Source organism: Harmonia axyridis, chromosome 3 (genome assembly GCF_914767665.1).
Source record: "Harmonia axyridis chromosome 3, icHarAxyr1.1, whole genome shotgun sequence".
Taxonomy (NCBI): domain Eukaryota; kingdom Metazoa; phylum Arthropoda; class Insecta; order Coleoptera; family Coccinellidae; genus Harmonia; species Harmonia axyridis.
The window spans coordinates 10,044,537-10,067,744 of NC_059503.1; the positions used below are offsets into that span (position 1 = coordinate 10,044,537).

Sequence of the window (23,208 nt, forward strand, 5' to 3'; positions counted from 1 at the left end):
GACTGTTTTCGACTTGCGTTCGTTTCCCTAACAGAGCTAACAGGCCAATTGAAAAGTCTCTGGCTACCATAGTAAAACACAATTTTTTGACAAAATTCGATTTTATTATTCAACATAGTTGCCTTCGAGAGTGATACAGCGATTATAGCGATTTTCCAACTTTTCGATATCATTTTTGTAGAACGATTTGTCTTTCGCTTCAAAATGGGCCTCAGTTTCGACGATTACTTCTTTAGTGGCGCTAAATTTCTTTCCAGCGAGCATTCTTTTGAGGTCTGAGAACAGGAAAAAGTCGCTGGGGCCCAGATCTGGTGAAAACGGTGGATGCAGAAGCAATTCGAAGCCCAATTCATGACATTTTCTCATTGTTTTAATTTATTTGTGACACGGCGCAATGTCTTGATGGAGCAGCACTTTTTTTCTTCAAATGGAGCCGTTTTTTAACGATTTCATCCTTTAAACGATGCAATAACGCTATATAATAATTGCTGTTGATGGTCTGGCCCTTATGGATGTAATCAATGAATATTATACCTTGCGCATCCCAGAATACTGATGCCATAACCTTGCCAGCTGACGTGTTTTCCTCGCTTTGAATTCGGTTCATTGTGTACACTCCACTCAGCTGAATGTCGATTGCACTCCGGAGTGAAATAATGGAGACATGTTTCATCTTTCATCACATTTCGAAGAAAAAATTCTGGTTTAATGCGCTTAAACAGCTTCAAACACTGCTCAGAATCATTAACACTTTGTTGCTTTTGATCGATTGTGAGCTCACGCGGCACCCATTTGGCACACAGCTTTCTCATGTACAAATACTCGTGAATTATATGATATACAAATTCTGATGTCAAAAATCTATAAAACCCCAAATGATTGCTGGGGTTGAAGCCTATTTCAAAAGCAAAAATGAATCTTTCTACAGCAAAGATATTGAAGAGTAAGAGGAGTGTTGGAGTACATCTGAACAATTGTATGTTTGCTTGTTTGTGGATGAAGGAAAATACGATAATGATTTTTACTTGTTTAATATGTTAAGCGAGAGGACACGAACACTGTAATTGTTATAGGAATACTGAATACTTAATGGATAACTTATGAATTGATACTGAGGGAATGAATTCTTATGAATACTCGTTTAATTTTGAATTACTTATTTTGATGCTGGATTATGGAAGCACTCGCTAGAGGTGTGAGAGAGTAAGCACCGAGTTGAACCACAGAGGAGTTCTTCTTCTTCCTGTGTAGACCTTAACAACATATATCACTCTTATTATAAATGTGACTATATCAGAGTAGAATTTTTGAGAACAAATGTATTTTTACTGATCAGTCTCGGGACTTATTGAGTGTATTGTTACCATTCGTCTCCGCTCAAAGGCTCGAAAGCCCCTGACCCTGAGTATTAACACCTCTCACAACCCGAAATCGTCCTAATGGTTTCTACGGTCTAAACTGTTAAATTATTACCTACCCATAATTGAATCTTGTCCCGTCAACCTCACAATATCAAAACCTAATAAAGCTTACGGTGCCCTCTAAGTAGGGCGGTCCACAATTAGACACCGACTGGAAGGATTGAATCGAATAATTGATGAAGATGCTCGCCCCCTCCCCCCTTGTCGTAGCCAGGGAAGAAAAAGGAGATTACTTATATCGGAGCAGAGTAATGAACAGGATGATTGGCATCTAGGGTAGACGACGTTCTAGATCTCCCCGAGATAGTGTAATAAAAAAAAGCCAGAGCTCGCGGAATCGGAGGAGACTTAATTGTTGATTGAATTCGGGAACTCGAGAAATCAATTCGGATGTTGCTCTTTCCTGTCAGAAGACTTTCCCTGCGTAGGAGGAGGAGTCTGGAATTGAGTTTCTTCAGAACGTTCGCATTTGTTAATCAGTTCTTCGAAATATGTTTGCTATAAAGAATTTTGAGTATTATATTCGTTATTCTTTAGTTTTCAGCTAGAAAAAACTACATTTTTGAATATCAAATAACAGATTTAATCGAAAATATTTCTAACAACAGTAACAACCAATCATATTTTGTGATTTTGTGTTATATGAAACAATTTCACCCAATCATGTCAACATTACACTTAATATTTCTCTCCTGTCAAAAATTCTATGTAAATGGACAACAATTTTATCGAAAATTACAGCGAATATTTCCCTCCTGTCAAAAATTCTATGTAAATGGAGAACAATTATCGAAAATTACAGCGAATATTTCCCTCTTGTCAAAAATTCTATGTATATGGAGAACAATTATCGAAAATTACAGTGAATATTTCCCTCCTGTCAAAAATTCTATGTATCTGGAGAACAATAATCGAAAATTACAGCGATAATTGCATTGTAGGAAGCGAAACTGCACTGCGATAATTGTTCTGTTCATAGATGCATAGTTTCTATGCATCTTACACAGTTCGAATCTATGGCAATTCCATTCTACATCAATTTGACAAGTGATGTAACAGTTTATTCGGGAAATATTCCCCCGAATTACACTCGTGCATCAAAATGACCGGATAATTTCGCATTCCAGCGTGTTTTCTTTGAAAAACTGCATTCGGTCATTTTCACTTTTGGAGAAAGAGCCCTCCACCTTCGGCCTCGGCGGGTTTATGGGGGTCACCGCGTTGAGGCAGAGTCACCTCTCCACGATAGAGAGAGAGAGACAATGCTGGGTGTTCTTATCAGCATCTCTTATTATTAAGGACGTGTTTGTTTTGTAAAAATTTTATTGCGTATTGATTCAACCTTCGCTTACAACGCGAACCTTACAGAATCCCTTCGAGGCATATTCCCGTCACGCCCATCTCCAATTATCGCCCCGTCAAATCGGAAGAGGGTAAGAATAAAAAAACGCGTAAACTGAACCAAATCACATAATTGCATAACAGCAAAGAATAGTATGAGTTTATACCAGAAAATGCCCGTCGGTACACCACACAGACTACGTCCTCAGAGCCCCTTGGCTAAGGACACTTCCGGATGCAGTCCAACCCTCCGGGGAGACGCTGCGCGATAATGGAAAATACGCGGAAAAGCGGGCGACTTTTCCGAGTGAGCGACGTCTGCTGCTCAAGAGGCTGATGGGAGGTTACAGGTTGGATCCATTATCTGTTTGACAGTGACAATTCCGGTTGTAGCATGCACACGCGGAGTCCGCAACCGATAGGGGGGATTTGCTGATTACGTTTTCTCGGGTTGCGGTTTTCCTTTTTCCGGCGCGACTCTGATAGAATTAGGGTTGAAGTATGAACTTTCTCGTTGCGCTCGAATGTGGTCGCTTCAAATGTCAGATTATCTCGTCTGATGGTTGAAGAGCGTTGGCTCGTTTGTTGCGTGGAGTTTGGAGGTTATTAGAATGGTTGTTGTGGGTTCGATTTGAATGGATTTTCACCGATGTGCTTTTGGACGCATTTGGATGGAATTGATAATAATATTTTTTTTTATTGACCACAAAAAAAAGAACAATGTGTTCAAGACAAGTCTAGAGAAAAAAAGGAAATCAATCAACACAAATACCATATCTAATATACAAAGTTTTTATTCACATTCTATCAATTTTATGACTTTATTACATTGAACAGTTTGGTTGTACAAAATGATAGCTTGGTAAACAGAAGAAATTTAGTAGTTAAATGAGGAGGTATACACAAAGTAGCAACATTTCTGGTAGAAAAATGATGAGAACGCGGTAATTTGACTATTAATTGTTAATGTCCCTTTGTATGAATTAAGTATTTATACAGGGTGTTTCATTATGAACTGGATAAACATATACATATAGTCGTTTAGATGACACCGGGAGAATCATTTTTTGCCTTATGCGTTTGCGAAGCATAACCGAGATACAGGATGTGCAACGTCATTTCTGAGCAATATTATATACCTATGGAATGTTTTTGTTTCATGTTCAAAGCACCAATAATAAATGAGTTATGAGAAATTTTTATTTCACGCCGTTTTCTAATTTTCTCTTATAGCTTGAGAACAGTTGAATCTATAAGTGCGCGGTTTTCACCAAATTAATTATCTCAGAAATCGATCCTGAAAATGTGTTATTAATTTTTTTAGCTCAAAGGGATTCTTAGATCCTCTCACTAGACAACGAATTTGAGGTTCCCGAAACAATAATTTAATAATACAGATAATGAACTTTGTGTCAAAATAATAAACGCAAATAATCGGGTGCGCAAAAAAATCAAAAAGTTTTTTTTGTTTTTGACGGACGTTTCAAATTCAAATTTGAAATTTAGTTTCTAATTCAATATTTAATTGTGCAGTTATTTTCATACGAATTGTGATTTACATCTACACGAATTTCCTCCCATTCTTCAACATCCAAGGGGTCACCGTCCTCCGTCAGCCTCCCTGCGAACGACATCCAACTACATCTCAAACACTCAAAACTCCGAAAACAAAAATCCATCCATCCAACGCTTCCGGACGTTTCGCTCTTCTATCGTTTTTTTTTCGTCTGAATTCCGTCTGAACGCGCCCTCAAATCGAGCATCCTCAACTGCCAATTCAAAAACAATCGACGCGATCTCCGAGTCGGTGCAAAACACGAAACGAATTCGCGGAGAAACTCAGTTTTGGTAGATTAATTAAAAGGCCCTTTCAACCCTTTCCGAAGCCGCAATTTGATTATTTCGTTATTTCGTCGATGGCGGAGCCATCTGTCGGCAGTCGGAAGAGGCGCTCGTATGTAATTGGAATATCGCCACTCTTGATTTTTCGAGGACGACGCGGGAGCACTCGAAGTTTTTCCTGGTTCCATAACCATGGGTGCTCGAATATTTTTTATTTGTTAATTTCAAAACTGTAGAATGTAGAATGACAATTTAATGGCTCAGAAATCCATATCACAACCAGAAGCATAGAAAATTCAAGAAGACCATACTAGTGCCTTTTTTCTGTTAATGTTAGTACTGCGAAAGAAAATTTTGCATTTGGATGTAGAATAATCATTCAATACCTCGTGTAAAGCTTATTATTTATCGCCAAACCACAACCATAGAAAATTCAAGAAGAATATGAAAAAAAATCCTATAATTCGGTGATTATAACAAAACTGACGAAGTTGAAATACTCAATTCTAAATATTTCCGAGATTACATAACCAATCGGGTTGAGATTTGGCGTGTTCAATAACCATTTCAAATTTTGTGAAAATGACGTGATAATGACGATGTTACAACCATAAAAAATCAAGAAGAATATCGAAAAAAAAAGTAAAGCAATTCATTCATTCCTCAATCGCACCCTTGAAAACCACATATGTACTTTTATGTTGTATCCACTGAAATTCTAGAGATACTGTTACCCTGTTTACTACCAGATGATCAGGCAAAGTTGAATTCAATTATGAATTCCTCATAAGTTAAACCAGCGTTATTGCGAGAAACCATTTTTGGCTGAAAATTTGTAGAAATTTGGAGAAGAATTCGCATGCACAATAACGAGAATACTCTGTCAATGGAAGTGGCTCTATGTTTATCTATACTATGATTTCAAAAAATAAAATTTTTCGTCAACTATTGCCTCAATTGTGCAATTGATTCGAATACAGACGACTTAGAGGAATTTATGAATTCCTGGACGATTGTCACATTTCTAGTGAAATTAATGAATGATCTTATGTGGTGAAATTCAATACCTTGGTATACCTAGTTGCCATATCGACAATAATTCTTAAAACTTCATCAGGTTGACTCATTGAAAATATATTATTAAAACGTTGAAGGTTTCACTAAGAAGAATTGGTCTGATTTAACAATATTTTTCTCCATTTTTTCAAACATATGCCTACCTCATTCATTCAACTGAAAAATGGACTGAATCTGATCATTTTATTTTATGGTGGTAATATTAATTTGCATATTCTTAGACATTATTTGATACTGATGTTTTTCACCAAAAAATTGATATTGCACTTTGAAAATTGAAAGGATTTTCAATAGTATATTAATTATTTTTCAAACATTTTTGAATTTTTCATTCTGATAATATGCACATAATCTCTTTAGATTTTTTTAATGAAAAAATTATACGTTCTCGTATATTTCAATTTGAAAATTCAGAATATCAATGAGTGTAAATATTACCAGATAAAAAAGCGATGAATGACAATTAGTGTTTTAGAAAAATTGGTATGATTATGAAAAAATTTTGTAATTCATCTTTCGAAATAATTGGAATACGATTAAAAAACCTTTCGATTTTCAAAGTGATATAAAACAAAAACTAAATTTTTTTTGTGGAAGGAATTAGTGAGTTCATTCTTAACTCTTAATTGAAAGTTTCTTCCAAAAATTGAGAGAATCGATCAAATTATTTTCACTCAAAAAACCCTAGTGAGATAGGTGGTGTTCATCATTTTTTCGATTTCAAATATTTTTCCAATGTACTTCAGCCACTACATCGAATGTTCAAAGATAAATATTGTCACAAAAAGAATGAAAAACTTCAAATACCAGTCTATTTTTTTATTTACTCATTAAACCTTTGACTCATGAAGAAAAAATAGGTAATATACTTTTCTTTTTTTTATTCAGCGTCATAATCCAAACTAATGTTTCTCAAGCGAAAATCAATCCTCCTACCAAAAAAAAAAAAAAAAATTACTGCCGATAAGAGTATTTCTTCGATTCTTGAAGACCCTCTCGACAACACTGCGCGAATACCAAACAGCAAGCTTCGCGAAACGCTTTGAGAGACTTCTCATTCGTTCTTTTCAATCTGATGTGTTGTACTGCGATTTTGAATGACGGCAGAACATTAAAAGTTGGTCTCTAATGTGCCCCAGTTTCTTGGCGACAAAGGCCTAATAACCTTTTCGTTTTCAGGCCGAAGAGCTGAACACAATAGTGGGAAATGCCTTTAGGATGGCTTATGCCGCGCAGTTACAGAAACAGCCGAGTTTTCAAGATGTGATATCTCAGCAGTTGGAACAAAGTCAGACTGAAAAAGTTCTCTGGGTGAGTGGGTCAGATTATTATAATTATGGAAATTTCATTAAATAATTGATGTAGGTAATTATTAGAGATACATAGCAAAATATCCTAGAGCTAAATCCACACTTAGAAAAGTTAACTGTTATATTTAATACTAAACATGTGTCGACAAGTCAAATTTTGAGTATCGTAATATATTTTCTTCACAACTGATATATAAAATTAATAAAGCTTTCCTTTTTTCAAATTTGGTTACAACTTGTTAGTATTCCATCACTTGATATGTAATAATAATAAGATGTTTTGTTATTCAGGTGTTATTATATCACAGAATCTTGATTGTGTTTTCCATGTGAAAGTTACATAGCTAAATGAAATTCATTCGCACAAAAAATTCCATTTGAATCTAATAGAATAACATAAGGGCGTACAGACAATTTCTTAATTACATATGATGCCATTATATTATTCTCTTATAATTATAACAGGCCAATTGAAAAGTCCCCGGTCTAATATAGTAAAACACTTTTTTTGGTAAAATTAGATTTTATTATTCCTAATTGCCTTCGAGGGCGATACAGCGATTATAGCGATCTTCCAACTTTTCGATATCATTTTCGTAGTACGAATTGTCTTTCGCTTCAAAATAGGCTTCAGTTTCGGCGATTACTTCCTCATTGGCGCTGAATTTCTTTCCATCGAGCATTCTTTTGAGGTCTGAGAACAGGAAAAAGTCGCTGGGGGCAAGATCGGGCTAATACGGTGGATGCAGAAGCAATTCGAAGCCCAATTCATGCAATTTTGCCATTGTTTTCATTGATTTGTGACACGGCGCATTGTCTTGATGAAACAGCACCTTTTTTTTCTTCAATTGGGGCCGTTTTTTAACGAATTCATCCTTCAAACGATCCAATAACGCTATATAATAATCGCTGTTGATGGTCTGTCCCTTTGGGAGGTAATCAATGAATATTATACCTTGCGTATCCCAGAATACGGATGCCATAACCTTGCCAGCTGATTGTTGTGTTTTTCCTCGCTTTGGATTCGGTTCATCGTGCACACAACTTTCTCAAGTACAAATATTCGTGAATGATATGATGTACACGTTCAGATGATATCTACACAATGTCTGCTATTCACTTTACGGTCATTCAAAATTATTTTATTTCGATTTTTTCATCGACAGCCTCTTTTGAGCGTCCACTGTGTTCGCCCTCTTCGGTGCTCATTTCATTACGTTTAAACTTAGCATATTAATCAATGATGGTTGATTTTCCTGGTGGAGACCCGGAAAACACTTCATCAAGCCAAGATTTTGCTTCAACTGTATGTTTTCCTTCAAAAAGCAAAATTTTATCAGCACACGAAATTCTTTTTTTCCATTTTCTTCAAATAACAAAAGTAGCTTCATTCAAAACGCAATATCTCACAAACTAATGGTCGGACTGCTGTCAAATTTTGACACGTAAAGTTTGAAGGTTGGTACTGATTAAAAATCATATGGATTTAATACTAGTACCGCCACCTGTGCATCAGACCGGGGACTTTTCAATTGGCCTAATAAAAATAAATAATAAATGTGAGATTTCGAAAATTTCAATAAAATGTTATAAATGTCGACCGACATTTTAAGGAGTCGTTATCAATGGGTTAAATACATTAACATCTTTGTCATTTTTGCCCATTCAATCACTTCAAAAGTGCCGAATTTAAATCATCTTTCATGATTTGCAAAAAACGCACAGAATTTTTCGACTTTTTCCTTAGTTACGCTGTGGTCGAACCTACGCTCCATCGAACCTGTCAATTTCCACGTCCAAGACATGAAACTTTGTGAATCGACCCACAATTTCGGTTGAAATCATAAACTCCCTCCCGATTTCTATACGATTCCAAAGTTGAAACTCATTAATATTCACAATCTCTGGTTTCATATTCCCCCACATCCCAACTTTTGCCTCTGGAAAAACGAAAATCCGAACCGACAGGCGAAACGGCAAACAAAACTTCATAGAGGTAATATCGGAAAGTTTCGGTAAATTCCCGACAAATTCAAGAAAAATAAAACCCCTCCAATCTCGTTTATCCCCGTTTCAAGTTTCTACCGATTGCTCGGGATATCTTGCTTCTCGTGCTTCAGAGGGAGGCTGAACTGCGCGGTTGGCAATAGGACTTTTCTCAAGGTAGTTTTCATGTCGATTCCGAAACGTTGAATGTTCTTCGAACATTTTCTTTCTCCTAGAATTTAAAGAAAAAGTATCTGTCTTCGTTCTAATGAATGTGGGAGTTCCACAAGGCGGTATTATTGGACCCGTTATATTCTTCTTAACGTTTTTACCGCCGATGCTATCATATGATTCCAACAAATGAGAAATCACTAATGTGAAGCGATCAGCTTTTTTGGGTTTGTTCGAATTTGTAGGTTTTGAACAAAGATCTGAAGTTAAAACTTTCTGCCATTAAAACAGTTTATTCAGGAAACGAAAAAGCATGTAGTAATAATAAATGCATGCTGGAAAGATTTGATTTATTCCCCTTGGGGATGTTTATATCAGCACCATTTTACATTCCAATTGGTGTATTTCCGACGAAATAGATATTTCTGTTGAAATTTGTCACTTCTTTTAAATTAATTCGACATCATTTCACCATAACATTGAATCCTTTTTGTATGTTCTTACATCTTGGCATTTTTTCTCAAATAGGCTCAAAATTTGAAAATTGAGTACCCTATTTCCCCTCTGCCAATCGTTTTTATCTATTTTGGTCCAACCTTCTCCCACGGTGTTTCGATAATATTTTTGTGGTGCTGTGTTCATGTTTGTATTTTTTTTTTGTTCAACTTCATTGCAAAATTTTTTTCAGGATTTTGTTGTAGTAAACTTACATTTTCAGATAGCAACTTATTAATTTCACTAAACACTCTGTTGTTTTATTGACTTTCTTGAGGCAATTTCTTCAGAAATTCATTTTCTAAATTGACATTTTCACACTTCGCAAATAATTTATCAAATGTTATCGTTGTATTTATCAGCTTTAAAATTTTTACATACGGTTGTTTGTGCTTTCTCCACCGAACTCTATCTTTAACTTTTTTGCCCAACTGGCGTATTTTTGATTCATTTTTCTTTTATTTTTATCGGGTCCTATTGCTGTTTCATCCCCATTAATCGCCATCTTGAAAACCAACAAAGCGCCGTCAATGAATTAATGAAACAACAGGTTTAAGGGAAATCGAATAGAATCTTTTGGCAACGTAACTTCTACCACGAAGAAAAAAGCCATCATGCCACTGGACATCGCCCTCCTTTGACTTAAAGAAAATCGTAAAGCTTCCTAGAGGTAGAAGAGTGTATCAGCACTCCCCCAAAAACACTCCCACGAAACCGCTCTTTCAAGGCCTACTCATCCGTTAATAAAAGGGTGTTCAGCACTGAGGAAGCAGACTAATTTATCGGTATCAACTGGCCTTCCTCCTGCGGAGGCCCGCTAGCATAAATCTTCGTTTATCTGCCTCTCTCATCAACGAAATATGTTTAAACAGTAGCTATCCAGTTTGATAAATGGCCCTGCCACTGTTATTATACACCATAAAAATACTTCCGATTTTTATTTTCACGTTTTCCACGCTCCATGCTTTCCAACTCGGCCGTTCTCAAGACGTATTTACAGCTTTTTTTTATCTTCGCCGTTGCCTTGTGTTTGCGTCAACGTCAGTGGTAATCTACATTTGGATGGATAACGTGTTTTTTGTCTCTCGGCCGGCTAGGGAATATTGGACTGAAGAAGATGAATTGTGTCATCAAGAAAAAGCATCAGTCGGTCCTCGAGAAGAATGTTGATGGCAACATTCTTCGCGGGGATGTATTTGCCGTCTCGGGCAGATCGGCGATATATTGTGACAAATTCAAATTATAAGAGGATTCCGTCTTTTCGAGGACTGAATTTATTCCTGGCTGCCTCTCAGGGTTTAACTGCCCATTTATCCTTGCAGCGTGGAGTGGAGGAACTTTTTAAAGTGAAAACTTCAGACTCAGGTTGTGTCTCTACTAAACGGTAAAATCCCACTTCAAAATTTTATAAATCTTTCTTCGTATCTCCCTGAGAACTCTACCATGTCAAAAATATTCAGATTCGAAAGAAATTTTTCAACGAAAACACACAATATGTGTATTATTTGTATTAAAAAATTTGGTACAGATGACAAATTCTTTCCATCTCAAAACTTGTGAATACGCTCTATTAGTGATGACGTCACACATCGCCATTGTAGTTCTCTTGTCAATGTTTGGAATCCAAACAAACAAATTGTCATTCCAATTACTACGTGTAAGAAATTGGATTATTTTGATAAATAAGATTATTTAAGGAACGATTTTACTATTAATTGATAGACAGAAGGAATGAGATTAATGCCAGTAAGTTCGAACTTGAAGTTCAACTAATAAACACGGCTTTTTACAAAATCTGGGGAATGATACAGGATTCAAACTTACTGGTATTAACCTCGTTCCTTCTGTCTATCAATTAATACTGAAATCGTTCCTCAAATACTCTTATTTATGAAAATATGCCAATTCCTTCAACGACACCGTACTAATTTGAATGACAATTTATTTGTTTGGATTCCGAACACTGACAGGAGAACCAAAAATGGCGGTGTGTGACGTCACACTAATAGAGCGTTTTAATGATGAGACGAAGAGTCTCCTCCACCGGTAGAAAAGAGGTAAGATTGCACAGAATTCCAGCGTTTTCTTTTCTGTTTCATGAGAATGTCCACAGTATTTTCAACACCAAAAATTGGAAATTATACGTGACCATAAAAAAAAGAACGTTGTATTGGTGCTTTCAAGGAAAACGGAACTAAGCAATTACCACAAAATTGCAGTTCGTGGCTTTTCTGTTGAATGGGACCGTCTCACGCAAAGTAAATTGGATGAAACTTCTATATAACCGAAATTACTCTGAATTCCGATAAGTATCTCCATTCAGATATTTCCAGTTTTAGTGTCATCTACAAAATTCATAATTACAACGAAGGAAAAAAACAAATTTTGTATGACTCTGCTATAATCACAAATGAAGAAATAATTGACCAAAATTGCTCTATATCTGAAATGGCATAATTTCTTTTTTACAATAATAATAATAATAACACCTTTATTGCTGACCCTAAAACAATTACAAAAAATGGCACCAGGGCCTACAGTATGACTAGATTCAGCCTATAACAAAATAACCAACAAAATAGTATTAACACAGTAATATAAGGATAATAGTAGTAACGGGTGTTTTTTTTTCAAGGTATATAACTTTAAGTTAGCATTACTGTTCAAAATAGCGACCAATTTAACAGCTGTCAAATGATTTATTCTCAGTTTGGTTTGGCAATTCATCATGAATAGACTCACGCCTGAACAACGCTTGCAAATAGTACAATTTCATTTCGAAAATAATGGTTCTGTGCGGAATACGTATCGTGCACTACGTCCATTTTATTTTGTTTAGCGATGAAGCGCACATCTGGTTGAATGGCTACGTCAACAAACAAAACTGCCGTATTTGGAGTGAAGCTAATCCTCAAGTGTATGTCGAAACACCGTCACATCCAGAAAAACTGACTGTTTGGTACGCTTTATGGGCTGGTGGAATCATTGGTCCGTACTTCTTCAAAAACGATGATGGCTAGAACGTTACAGTCAATGGTGATCGGTATAGAGCCATGATTACTTACTTTTTCGTTCCTGAATTGAAGAACCATGATGTCCAGGAGCTGTGGTTCCAACAAGACGGCGCAACATGTCACACAGCTCGTGCCGCAATCGATTTATTGAAAGACACCTTTGGTGACCGCCTAATTTCACGTTTTGGACCTGTGAATTGGCCTCCAAGATCTTGTGATTTAACACCGCTAGACTACTTTCTGTGGGGCCTATGTAAAGTCATTGGTCTATGCGGATAAGCCACAAACCCTTGACCATTTGGAAGACAACATTCGCCGTGTTATTGCCGATATACGGTCACAAATGTTGGAAAAAGTCATCGAAAATTGGACGTCCAGACTGGACTACATCCGAGCCAGCCGGTCATATGCCAAAAATCATATTTGAAATGTAATGCCACAAGATTATCTTGCGGATAAATAAAATTCATGTCAATCCATCGTTGTTCTATTGCAATTTAAAGTTCTATAGCTCTAAAAAAAACACCCTTCTCAAAAATAACTTGTAAATTAATCACCAAAAATAAATAATAAACTTCCATTCATTCCCCTCAAAAAATACTCGTTTTACTTTTCAATATCAAAATGAAACCTTGTATTGGAAAGCCCTATATTTTAAATTCCATCGTTATTCATGAATACTGGTAGCCCTTTACTTCGTACGAATGAAACTATTCAAAAATACTTAATTAACCTAAAATATTTCTTATCATTTTTTTTTATACCTCCTTTTTTCCAGACTAAAGAACTATCCTCCGCCTTAACCCAAGACAAATCAATGCAACATCAGAACCAGAACAGCAGTAGCCAATCCGACGACATGGACGTCCAAATGTCTGAGACCGCAACCCTTAGAATATCACCCCCTAGTTCAATACCGGGGTTGAAACCTCACATGCACCGGTACAACGTTCTAGGTCCAAGTGAAAAAAGCGTTTCTACCCAAAGTACGCCGAACAGCGAAGAAAGTAACTCCCCAACAGAGATGAATTCTTACAAGAAGATGATGGAAAAGCCGCCTTTGATCAAGAGGATAGCCATGGGGTTGACCGGGACACTCAGCAGCGTGGACGACGACAACTGCCCTCTGGTGTCAGACAATAATTCTAACGCTAGTACCCCAGGTAGGACTCAAACTTAATTTATTTCAAATTGAAAATCATTTCGAAAGACTTCTTGAAGTGATTCTAAAAAAATTTCCCATTTTTGAATGCGTGTAATTTTTCCCCTCTTCAATTGTTGACAAAAAATCACACCCGTTAAACTGGCGCTCTTATTTGATAACACCCTGTATGATGCGTTTCATGAAGGTTGCATCGCTTGCCTCTCAAATAATATCTTCGGCTACTGTCTTACATAACCAAGATGAACCTGCATAAAACAACCATTTTTTTTTTGAAAAGTCAAATTCAAATCTCAATTTATATAAATCATCTTTTCAGGTAGTCCAACGAATCGACCATTATCTGGAGGATACGTGAACGAAACAAATGATGCAGACAACAAAAATCTCCATACTAAAACAACCGTAGAAAATGCAAAGAACGACAAAGAAATACACAAACACCTAGAGATGATGGACAACTGTAGGCTATTACAAGGATCTCCTGCTTCTCTAGATCATGACTACAAAACCAGGAGGTTCTTCTTGCACAGTTCTAGCAGCTCAAGTTCTTGTACGCAGATCACTGAAAATGGCACGTTGTTAAACTTCATGCCTGTAGTACCTCCACCGCCAGAAAGGACAGATTCTTTGAACAACAAGGAACAAGAGGAATTGCGAATGGCTCCATGGTTCCAAGCTGGTATACCTAGGGAGATTGCTCTGGAAATTTTAGCTCAAGAGCCTATTGGAACGTTTATGGTCAGAGAAAGTACAAGTAAACCAGGTTGTTTCGCACTTTCTTTGAGAGTGCCAAGAAATTTTCAGCCAACGGGAATTGCTCACTACTTGATCGTTAGGACAAATAAAGGCTACAAAATACAGGTGAGTAATTCAATTTTGAAAGGAAATAATTTACCATCAACTAGAAAAATTGGTTAATGTCGCTAAATAGTTATTATAGCATAATATTTGATGGCTAACAGACTGTTCCTCGATATGTGGTTGGAACTTTCAACTTCCTCGGTGGCTCAAATGGTGAGAGCACTGGACTTGTGATTCGGAGGTTACGGGTTCGAGTCCCGCTCGAGGAGGTACTTTTTTCGGAATTCAGAAATTGTCTATTAGCCATCAAGTATTATAAATTACTATTATATAATATATATTATATAATTATATCACCAAAATAGGTCCTAATGTTTTTCCTCTGAGAAAATATTTCCGAATCTATCTCCTTTTTGTATTATTTTGTCAAACTCATGGAAAGATATATTTTAATGATGACTTATTATTTTTCAGGGCTTCACTAAAGAATTTACAACCCTTACTTCCCTTATCACTCATCATTCGGTGATGCCTGAACTTCTACCATGTCCACTGTCACTCAGCCGGTACAATCCTAGTTTCGCAAAGCAGGACTCCAAGAAAGACTTCGCTGATATCGACTTAGATCCTGATTACAACACATTGGCGGACTTCAGAAAAATGATGGCAGACTTGAATGTGTGAGATCCGGAGTTAACAAGTGGTGATAACTCAGTTACTTATGTTTTTTCGTGAACTAGTCGTACCCTAATGTTTGATATCAATATATAGGGTGTTCCGATTTACTTCATAAAGACGTCCTGTTTCGGGTAGGTCAGTGACACTGATAAATTAAATGGGATCTTGAACGGAGTAATTCTAAGCCCATCTAAAGACGCAAAGCCTGTGTTCCTTGTGATATACCTTCAAAAAAGTGTTCTGATAGGTGTAAAAAATTTTTGTGGAAATGAACTGTTAATCCTATAAACTTTTATAATTTTTGTTACTGATAATATGGTTGTAATTTAACCCCTTAGTATTAATAACTAAGTTTACTTCAGTTTTTCCACTTACATAAAGCTTGAGCTACTTACAAGTGTTAGTTGGTAGAGGAGAATGCAATGCTTTATATTTTATCTAGTTTCAGTGATTTTTTGGACCAATGAATATATTATTATTTGTATATTGTAAATAGTAAATAACCTAGTCTCCAGAAAATTATACTATTATTGTAACTAATAAAAATATAAAAATTGATGACATTAACTATCAACTATTGGAATATTAATAGCTTGAAAAATGTTCATGAATTATTTATTGTCAGATCATTTGTTGAATGGATGGAATTTTTCTACGAAATTGTTGAAACTAATCAGTACTGAGAAACTTATAGAGAATACTTTGTAGGCTGTATTTTCAACATAGTTCTGCATATTCAACATTGTCAGTAAATGTGTCATGTTTGAGAAAATATCCTAACTAATTGTGTACTGTTTGAAGTTTTATATAGCTCTCTATTATATTTGCTGTGGGATTTTTCATTCAACGACTGAATTTTATGACAGATAGAGTGTGACATTTACTGACTATTCATTATTATTCAATCCTAATGTTGTAATATAACATAAAATTATTTATTTCCTATGAATCAATATAATTTTTTATCCATATAATATGTTTTTTTTCGAGAATCCTCTTATCTGGCAACAATAGGATCAATAAACCTGAATTATATTTTCTAACTACTCTTCATTTGTAATTATTGCTCAATTCCTGAAATAACATTTTTTTATGAGGACATGACTCCTCTAAATGGGCGATATACATTGATTCAGACAAATGAAAATATGAATCAGTACTATAGATAAATACAAAATTAGGACCTCTTATCTATGGAAACGAAAAATATAAATAGTTTGTATGTAGAACAAATATTCATCGAGGGAAGCGCCCTCTATGTAATATTACCTGAACCAATTGAATGCGTTCCGGCTGTCATCTATGGAGAAATACTCAAAACAATTCTCTTAGTCGTGAAGATTTGGTGTAGATCATAGACATAGAATAATATTGACTGGGTGTTAGATAGAGACCATTGACATAGATTAACGACTTAGAACATTAATATCTATATTCTAAGATAAACGATTAACATATATATAGATTTGATACCCCCCTTAAAAAGCCGGTGAACTATTTTTAGTACCCATGTCACCCAGTTGATGGCGCCTCAGGCGGAAATATTTGAAGAAAACCTACTTTATCGGCATGAGAATGACATTTGGCGCCAAATTATCATATTTGACAGACCTCGGATGGAAATAAAATAAATAAATAAAGCAGTATGTCATTACTTATTTCAGATTTATGCAAATTCTTATTTCTCTTAGAATCCTACAAAAACAACATTTTCGTAGGTAATTGCACAAGTGCATCAAAATTACCGATAATTTTGCATGACAGCGTGTTGTCATAAAAACTGCATGAGTTCATTTTCATTTTTGGAGAAAGAGCCCGACACCGAAGGTGGAGGGCTCTTTCTCCAAAAATGAAAATGACCGAATGCAGTTTTTCAAAGAAAACACGCTGGAATGCGAAATTATCCGGTAATTTTGATGCACGAGTGTAATTCGGGGGAATATTTCCCGAATAAACTGTTACATTACCTGTCAAACTGATTTAGAATGGAATTGCCATAGATTCGAACTGTGTTAGATGCATAGAAACTAAGCATCTATGAACAGAACAATTATCGCAGTGCGGTTTCGCTTCCTACAATGCAATTATCGCTGTAATTTTCGATAATTGTTCTCCAGATACATAGAATTTTTGACAGGAGGGAAATATTCGCTGTAATTTTCGATAATTGTTCTCCAGATACATAGAATTTTTGACAGGAGGGAAATATTCGTAAGTAATTGCACAAGTGCATCAAAATTACCGATAATTATGCATGACAGCGTGTTGTCATAAAAACTGCATGAGTTCATTTTCATTTTTGGAGAAAGAGCCCGACACCGAAGGTGGAGGGCTCTTTCTCCAAAAATGAAAATGACCGAATGCAGTTTTTCAAAGAAAACACGCTGGAATGCGAAATTATCCGGTAATTTTGATGCACGAGTGTAATTCGGGGGAACATTTCCCGAATAAACTGTTACATTACCTGTCAAACTGATTTAGAATGGAATTGCCACAGATTCGAACTGTGTAAGATGCATAGAAACTATGCATCTATGAACAGAACAATTATCGCAGTGCAGTTTCGCTTCCTACAATGCAATTATCGCTGTAATTTTCGATAATTGTTCTCCAGATACATAGAATTTTTGACAGGAGGGAAATATTCATTAAAATCGTAGGCATAGATTAGATGCAAAACAGCACAAATTCGACTTCAAGTATACCAAGAAGGTTATTATGAATGGTTTCCTTCAAGTCTTTATTGAAACAACAGAAAAACACGTTGTTTTCAGGATAATCAGAGAAACAATAAGAGTTTGTAAAAGACTGAAAGTATATAGGGTAAATGCACTGGTTAGCCGACCGGCACTGGTTCTCGACCATTCTGTGATTTGAGATGAAATAATAATAAAAATATATCATGTAGTGCAAAATATTTTCGCGGTACGTGTTCTCGACCATTCTACCCTTCCAAGATAGTTTGCATAGTAGTGGTATAGGTCAGAGTTTCCGCGCTAAAAATTAGTTTATAATCGTCTATCATAGAAAAGGGTTCTTTCTCGTCCTCTCTTAGAAAAGTGCTTTGTGATATATGACCAGAAAATAGTAATTATTTCTTATTTTAAATGAATTATGTGTGTATATTTTGTTCCATATCAACTATAAGATATATTTTCGAGTGTATTTCAATCAAAAAGCAAATAAATGTCTATTTTTTTGTTTAATATTCGGCGGTCGCGATGTAATAAACTGGCCTGTTCTTGGGTGTTAATGTTTAAATAGGAACTTATTAGAAGAGCGGCTTTCTAATAGTTCCAGCCAGTATAGTTATGTTGAAATTAACTCAATTTCTCTTTTACGAAAGAACCTTTCGTGCGTCCGGCTTATGCACTAGGATAAGTCTTATATTTGATCTTTTCTAGGAGGTGTTTCACTGAATGAGACCAAGTATTATTAGATAACAAAGTTTAATAATATTGAAATAATTCATGAGAAAAAATATAATCAATAAATTTTGCACATCACTAGCCTATGACACAAAATAAGAAAAAATTTATAACCTTCGACAATCTTGGACTATTTTGGTAAATTTTTTTATGAGGAGACAAATCATCAACCAATATTTATAAAATTAAATTAAATGTCCTTACCCTGGATATCACAATCACTGTTCAAATAAATCTTTCAACAAATTCCCTATCTGTAACTTTCCTGACAACCGTTCCCGCAAACCGACTTGAACTTTATTCAACTAAGAATCGAACTTGAACTCCGAAACCAAATTCCCCTTTTGGTCCCACCTTCCAACCGAACCCCGAACTTTTACTCTCTACCCTCGAACTTCTAACTGACTACCGAATTGAAAACTGTTGTTTTTATCGTTGAATAATCGTCACCCTCCTTCTACCAAATTTTTCTAAACGTCTATTTTCTTTTTCCTTTCGTCCAATCAGAGTGATTGTCCTTATGTACCTAGATTATTGGTTCCACCCCATGTTATGTACTATTGACATGGGGTTGTTCCGTTGGTACCGCCTAAATTGGAAACCATTTTGTTGGACGCGGACCACCGCATAGAACAGATTTTTATGTTCGGAGTTTTGGGCCATTTAAACCTCCCTAGAGTTTTTACGACTACATTTTTATTGCCTTTGACATCCTGTACTAATCGTGTGAACTTGGAACCTACTTGTTGTATCGTGGGATATCAACAGTGCCAACTACCCTGGGGTGTTTATCTTAAGCCAGGATGACGGATTTAATGCTTAATAAAATGTGAGGGGTGACAACGACTTCGTTTGCGTTCACTCTACTGGGATAGAACCGGGAATTTGTTGAATATCCTTTCAATGAGCCTGTACTAATTATAAATTATTATTCACATTCATTACATTACTTTCCCCTTTGAAAAAGTTTTGACATCGGTTGTCATAACTTTTCCCTTACTACCATCAATAATCCAAATTTATCATCCCTCGAACACATACATATATCCAATAAGTGTATACCTATAATAATGCAATAGCAATCAAGCATTCTCCAACATATATGAAAAAGGTAAATCAACTTATCTAAAATTTATCCCTAAAAAAAAAAATCTCTTATTACTAAGGTGGTATGTTCTTTTCCCTTACTACATATCGAATTCAAAAATCTTCAACAACAAAAAACAAAAATCTACAACCTAAAATTAACGGCAAGATTCATCTATCATTTTTGTAAAATTCTTTCCTTGACCATTTCACTGTCTCCAACCTGGAGTGTTGTGAGTTCACTGTCGGATTTCGTGGTACATACTGGTGTCGTCATGCCGGCTCCTAGTGTTTTCGAAAATTCAGGACGATATTTCGTTTTCTCCTGGACCCAACCTTTGTTTCAGGAATAACCTCCAAAGATAGATAAGGGACATAGTGTCACTTGTCCTTAATGTAACGCAATAATTCGTGAAATTCGCACTATCTTACACATTTTGTTTGTGTTTCGCGATTCACTTCTTGAGCGTAAGATTTGTAGTCTGCTCCTCCATACATTAGGGTGTAGTTAAAGTACGATGAAATGTTGTTCTAGTTCGATGGTTTGGCTCGGTGTCAATCTTGACGATTCTCTTGGCATCGTTGATGTCTTCTTCAGTATTCGTCGGATCATCTTGGTCGGATTTGTACGAAGTTACGGTTTGTGTAAACTTCTTCTGCATCCTCAGTTTATCGCTGACTTTCTTCTCTTCATCTCACAATTGAACAACTGAACAACTTCTTCCATAGCCTCTAACTTAACCTTTTCGCCTGGTTCCTCAACACAACTGTCTATACTTCTCAGGTGTTTAACTCAAACTGTAGTTCATTGTCGCTTGGACACATCGGAAAATCACGTTAATTAATTGTTATCTTCCGCACATATACTATTCGCAGTAGACACACACCTTTGGGAGGAAGGTTATTCCCTTAACTACGATTTGGTCCTTCTTCAAGACGGTTGATTTCTTCTTCCTCGTACTCCCTATATAAATTACAACAGGACACAAAAAACCTCTCAACAAGGTTCGTTGAAATATACAATATTTAAATTAAAATGAAATACACAAAACATTACACATCCAATAGAACATTCCACCCATTGCTACTAAACAATAAAACATTGTGCTCACTTTTGAAACTGCAGGCGAGGGATGTCCTTCAGCGACCACAATGTTTTTTCCTTTTCCAAAGAAAAATGTTAAATCATGAACATCAATTGAATTATTCAAAATATCCAAAGCCCAGAAGGGGTACCTTAATCAGGTTGTCGCTCTCCGAGTCCGTGAGTCCCTGGAATCTACGAAAAGGGCAGGAGCCGATTCACATCTCCTGAAGGTCCTATCTATCTCTAAGATTTTCCCCACGTTACCCATTGCGAAGTTATCCTATCTTACTCTATCAACTAAATTAATCCTAACTTAAACGTAACCCAAAAACTACAATAAAACTAAAAAATTCTCACGGTATCTGAGGCTGTCTTTCGCCGTTAGTATCTAGTAGCCCCATCGATCTGGTGGGCGTCTTACTCTATTTGAACATCGTCGAACAGGAATTTCAACTACTTCTACCGATTCTTCTTCGCTTTCCCCCTGATCCTCATACTGGTTTGTCCAAGTGGGGATCAAAAACGGGGGGAATTTTTCTATTTCCTTCCGTGCTTCATCTGAATCCGTATCTAGGTCCGTATATCCCGATCTCACGCGTTTTTCTAGTTTTTCCTTCATTTCATTACCTCGTGCAGTGTACGTTTTCAATCTATTTACATGAACAACTTGTTCCTCTCTTCCTCCGCATTTTCTTACTCTACACGTCACGGGACCAATTATTTCGGTTAATCTATACGGCCCACCCCAGTTTTTCGATGATTTGTTAGATAACTCCTTTTTCGCGCTCATTTTACTCAAATAAACTAAATCTCCCACATTGAACTGAGGGTTTACTACATTTTTATTAAACCTCGTAACCCTTGCGGATTTTGCATCCCCAGTATTTTCGTACATTCGGTCGTAAACTTCACTTGTCAATGTTTCACCGAATAAGTTGTTGGTTTCCGAATTGCCCTTCAATTCTGCCGGTATTAATGCTTCCGAACGAACCGGAATGACAACCCCTGTTTCTGAAGTGATATCATTTTTCCGTTTTTTCTTTGCCTTCACGACTGAATCAACTGACCCGAGCTCAAAGTCTCTCAACTTTTCATATTTCATCACTTTTCGGAAAGGCGATTCCTGTTTCTCGAAATCCGTTATATTCTCCCGTGTAATACCGCAAACCCTTACTTCTCTCCTTTTCGAATTTTCCATGTCTCTATACTGCGTCTCCACCTCAAGTTCCCTAACCTCATTTGATTTTGTCAAAATATCGTCATTTATTTTTTCGGCCGCTTGCGCGCTCCTCTTCTCAATGCGAGGTTCACTCTCCTGGATTTCCGTTATTTCATTTTTCGGTATTTCTTCCGACTTATTTTGATCAAGGTAAACTCTCCTGATATTTCCGATCTTTAACTCTTTATTCCCTTGACAATGATGATTATTATGATATTGGGTTTCTCTCCAATTTTTCGTTGGACATTCTCTCGACCAGTGTCCTGTCCGTTTGCAGGAAAAACATACTACCTGATTTATTCGTTCCGATCTCCCAAAAGTCCGACATTCCCTCGCGAAATGGCCCGGTTTGCCACAAGAATAACAGCCTTTTTCGACGTTTTGTTGAACGTTCCTCCAATTTGCCCAAGTACTTCTACATTCCTTTGCCGAATGACCTACTTCTCCGCAAAATTGACATATTACTCCGAAATTAACTGTCGATATATTTCTTGTAGATAATCTTCCTTGCAACATTTTATGAGACGTTTCTTGCAATCTTACAAGTTCCTCCGCTTTTTCCAAATCTAAATTTTCTTCGCGTAATAAAAACATACCGACTTCCCTCATAACGTCTTTACGTAAGCCAATTTTGAATTGATTCAAAATGAAGTCCCTATTTTTCTTTCTTATACCCGATTCCTCATCCTTCGTTGCCCCGGCCAAATCTTCACTTAACAGTTCCGTCCCTATAGTTCGCAATCTAGTGCAAAAAGATGACACGTCTTCGTCCTGTCTCTGAAAACAATTATTCAAATTCCATTGATTTTCCCAAGGCAACCTAACTGAAGTGAATTTCTGAAGAAATCTAACTTTCAATTCCGCATATGGTAAAAAATTCAACGTGATATCAGATTTAAAAAAATTATACGCGTCCCCTACGAGTTTCAATTTAAGCAGTGTCAACGTCTCATTTTCACTCCACCCGTCTAATTTTGACCTAAGCTCAAATATTTCAAAATATCTGGTTGAGTCCTTGCCTGAAAAATCATCTAAAGTTGTTGCGATCATTCCTAAAGGGTATCTAAATGGAATTTGCGATAAACTA

At 36.2% G+C, this 23,208-nt stretch overlaps 1 protein-coding gene and 1 non-coding gene across 6 annotated transcripts in view; both read left to right on the forward strand.

Moving 5' to 3' along the window:
• Positions 1-16,272, forward strand: part of LOC123676536 (tensin-3-like) — a 347,695-nt gene extending 331,423 nt beyond the window's left edge. For all 5 annotated transcript variants that reach the window (XM_045612480.1, XM_045612482.1, XM_045612481.1 and 2 more), the window contains 4 exons: positions 6,861-6,992; positions 13,436-13,820; positions 14,139-14,683; positions 15,098-16,272. In XM_045612480.1, the coding sequence (XP_045468436.1) occupies positions 6,861-6,992; positions 13,436-13,820; positions 14,139-14,683; positions 15,098-15,307 (1,272 nt within the window). In that variant the 3' untranslated portion in view covers positions 15,308-16,272. The remainder of the gene's footprint in view (positions 1-6,860; positions 6,993-13,435; positions 13,821-14,138; positions 14,684-15,097) is intronic.
• On the forward strand, positions 14,819-14,892 carry Trnat-ugu. The gene has a single exon. It is a non-coding gene; the product is annotated as a tRNA-Thr (tRNA).
• Positions 16,273-23,208: the final 6,936 nt, after the last annotated feature.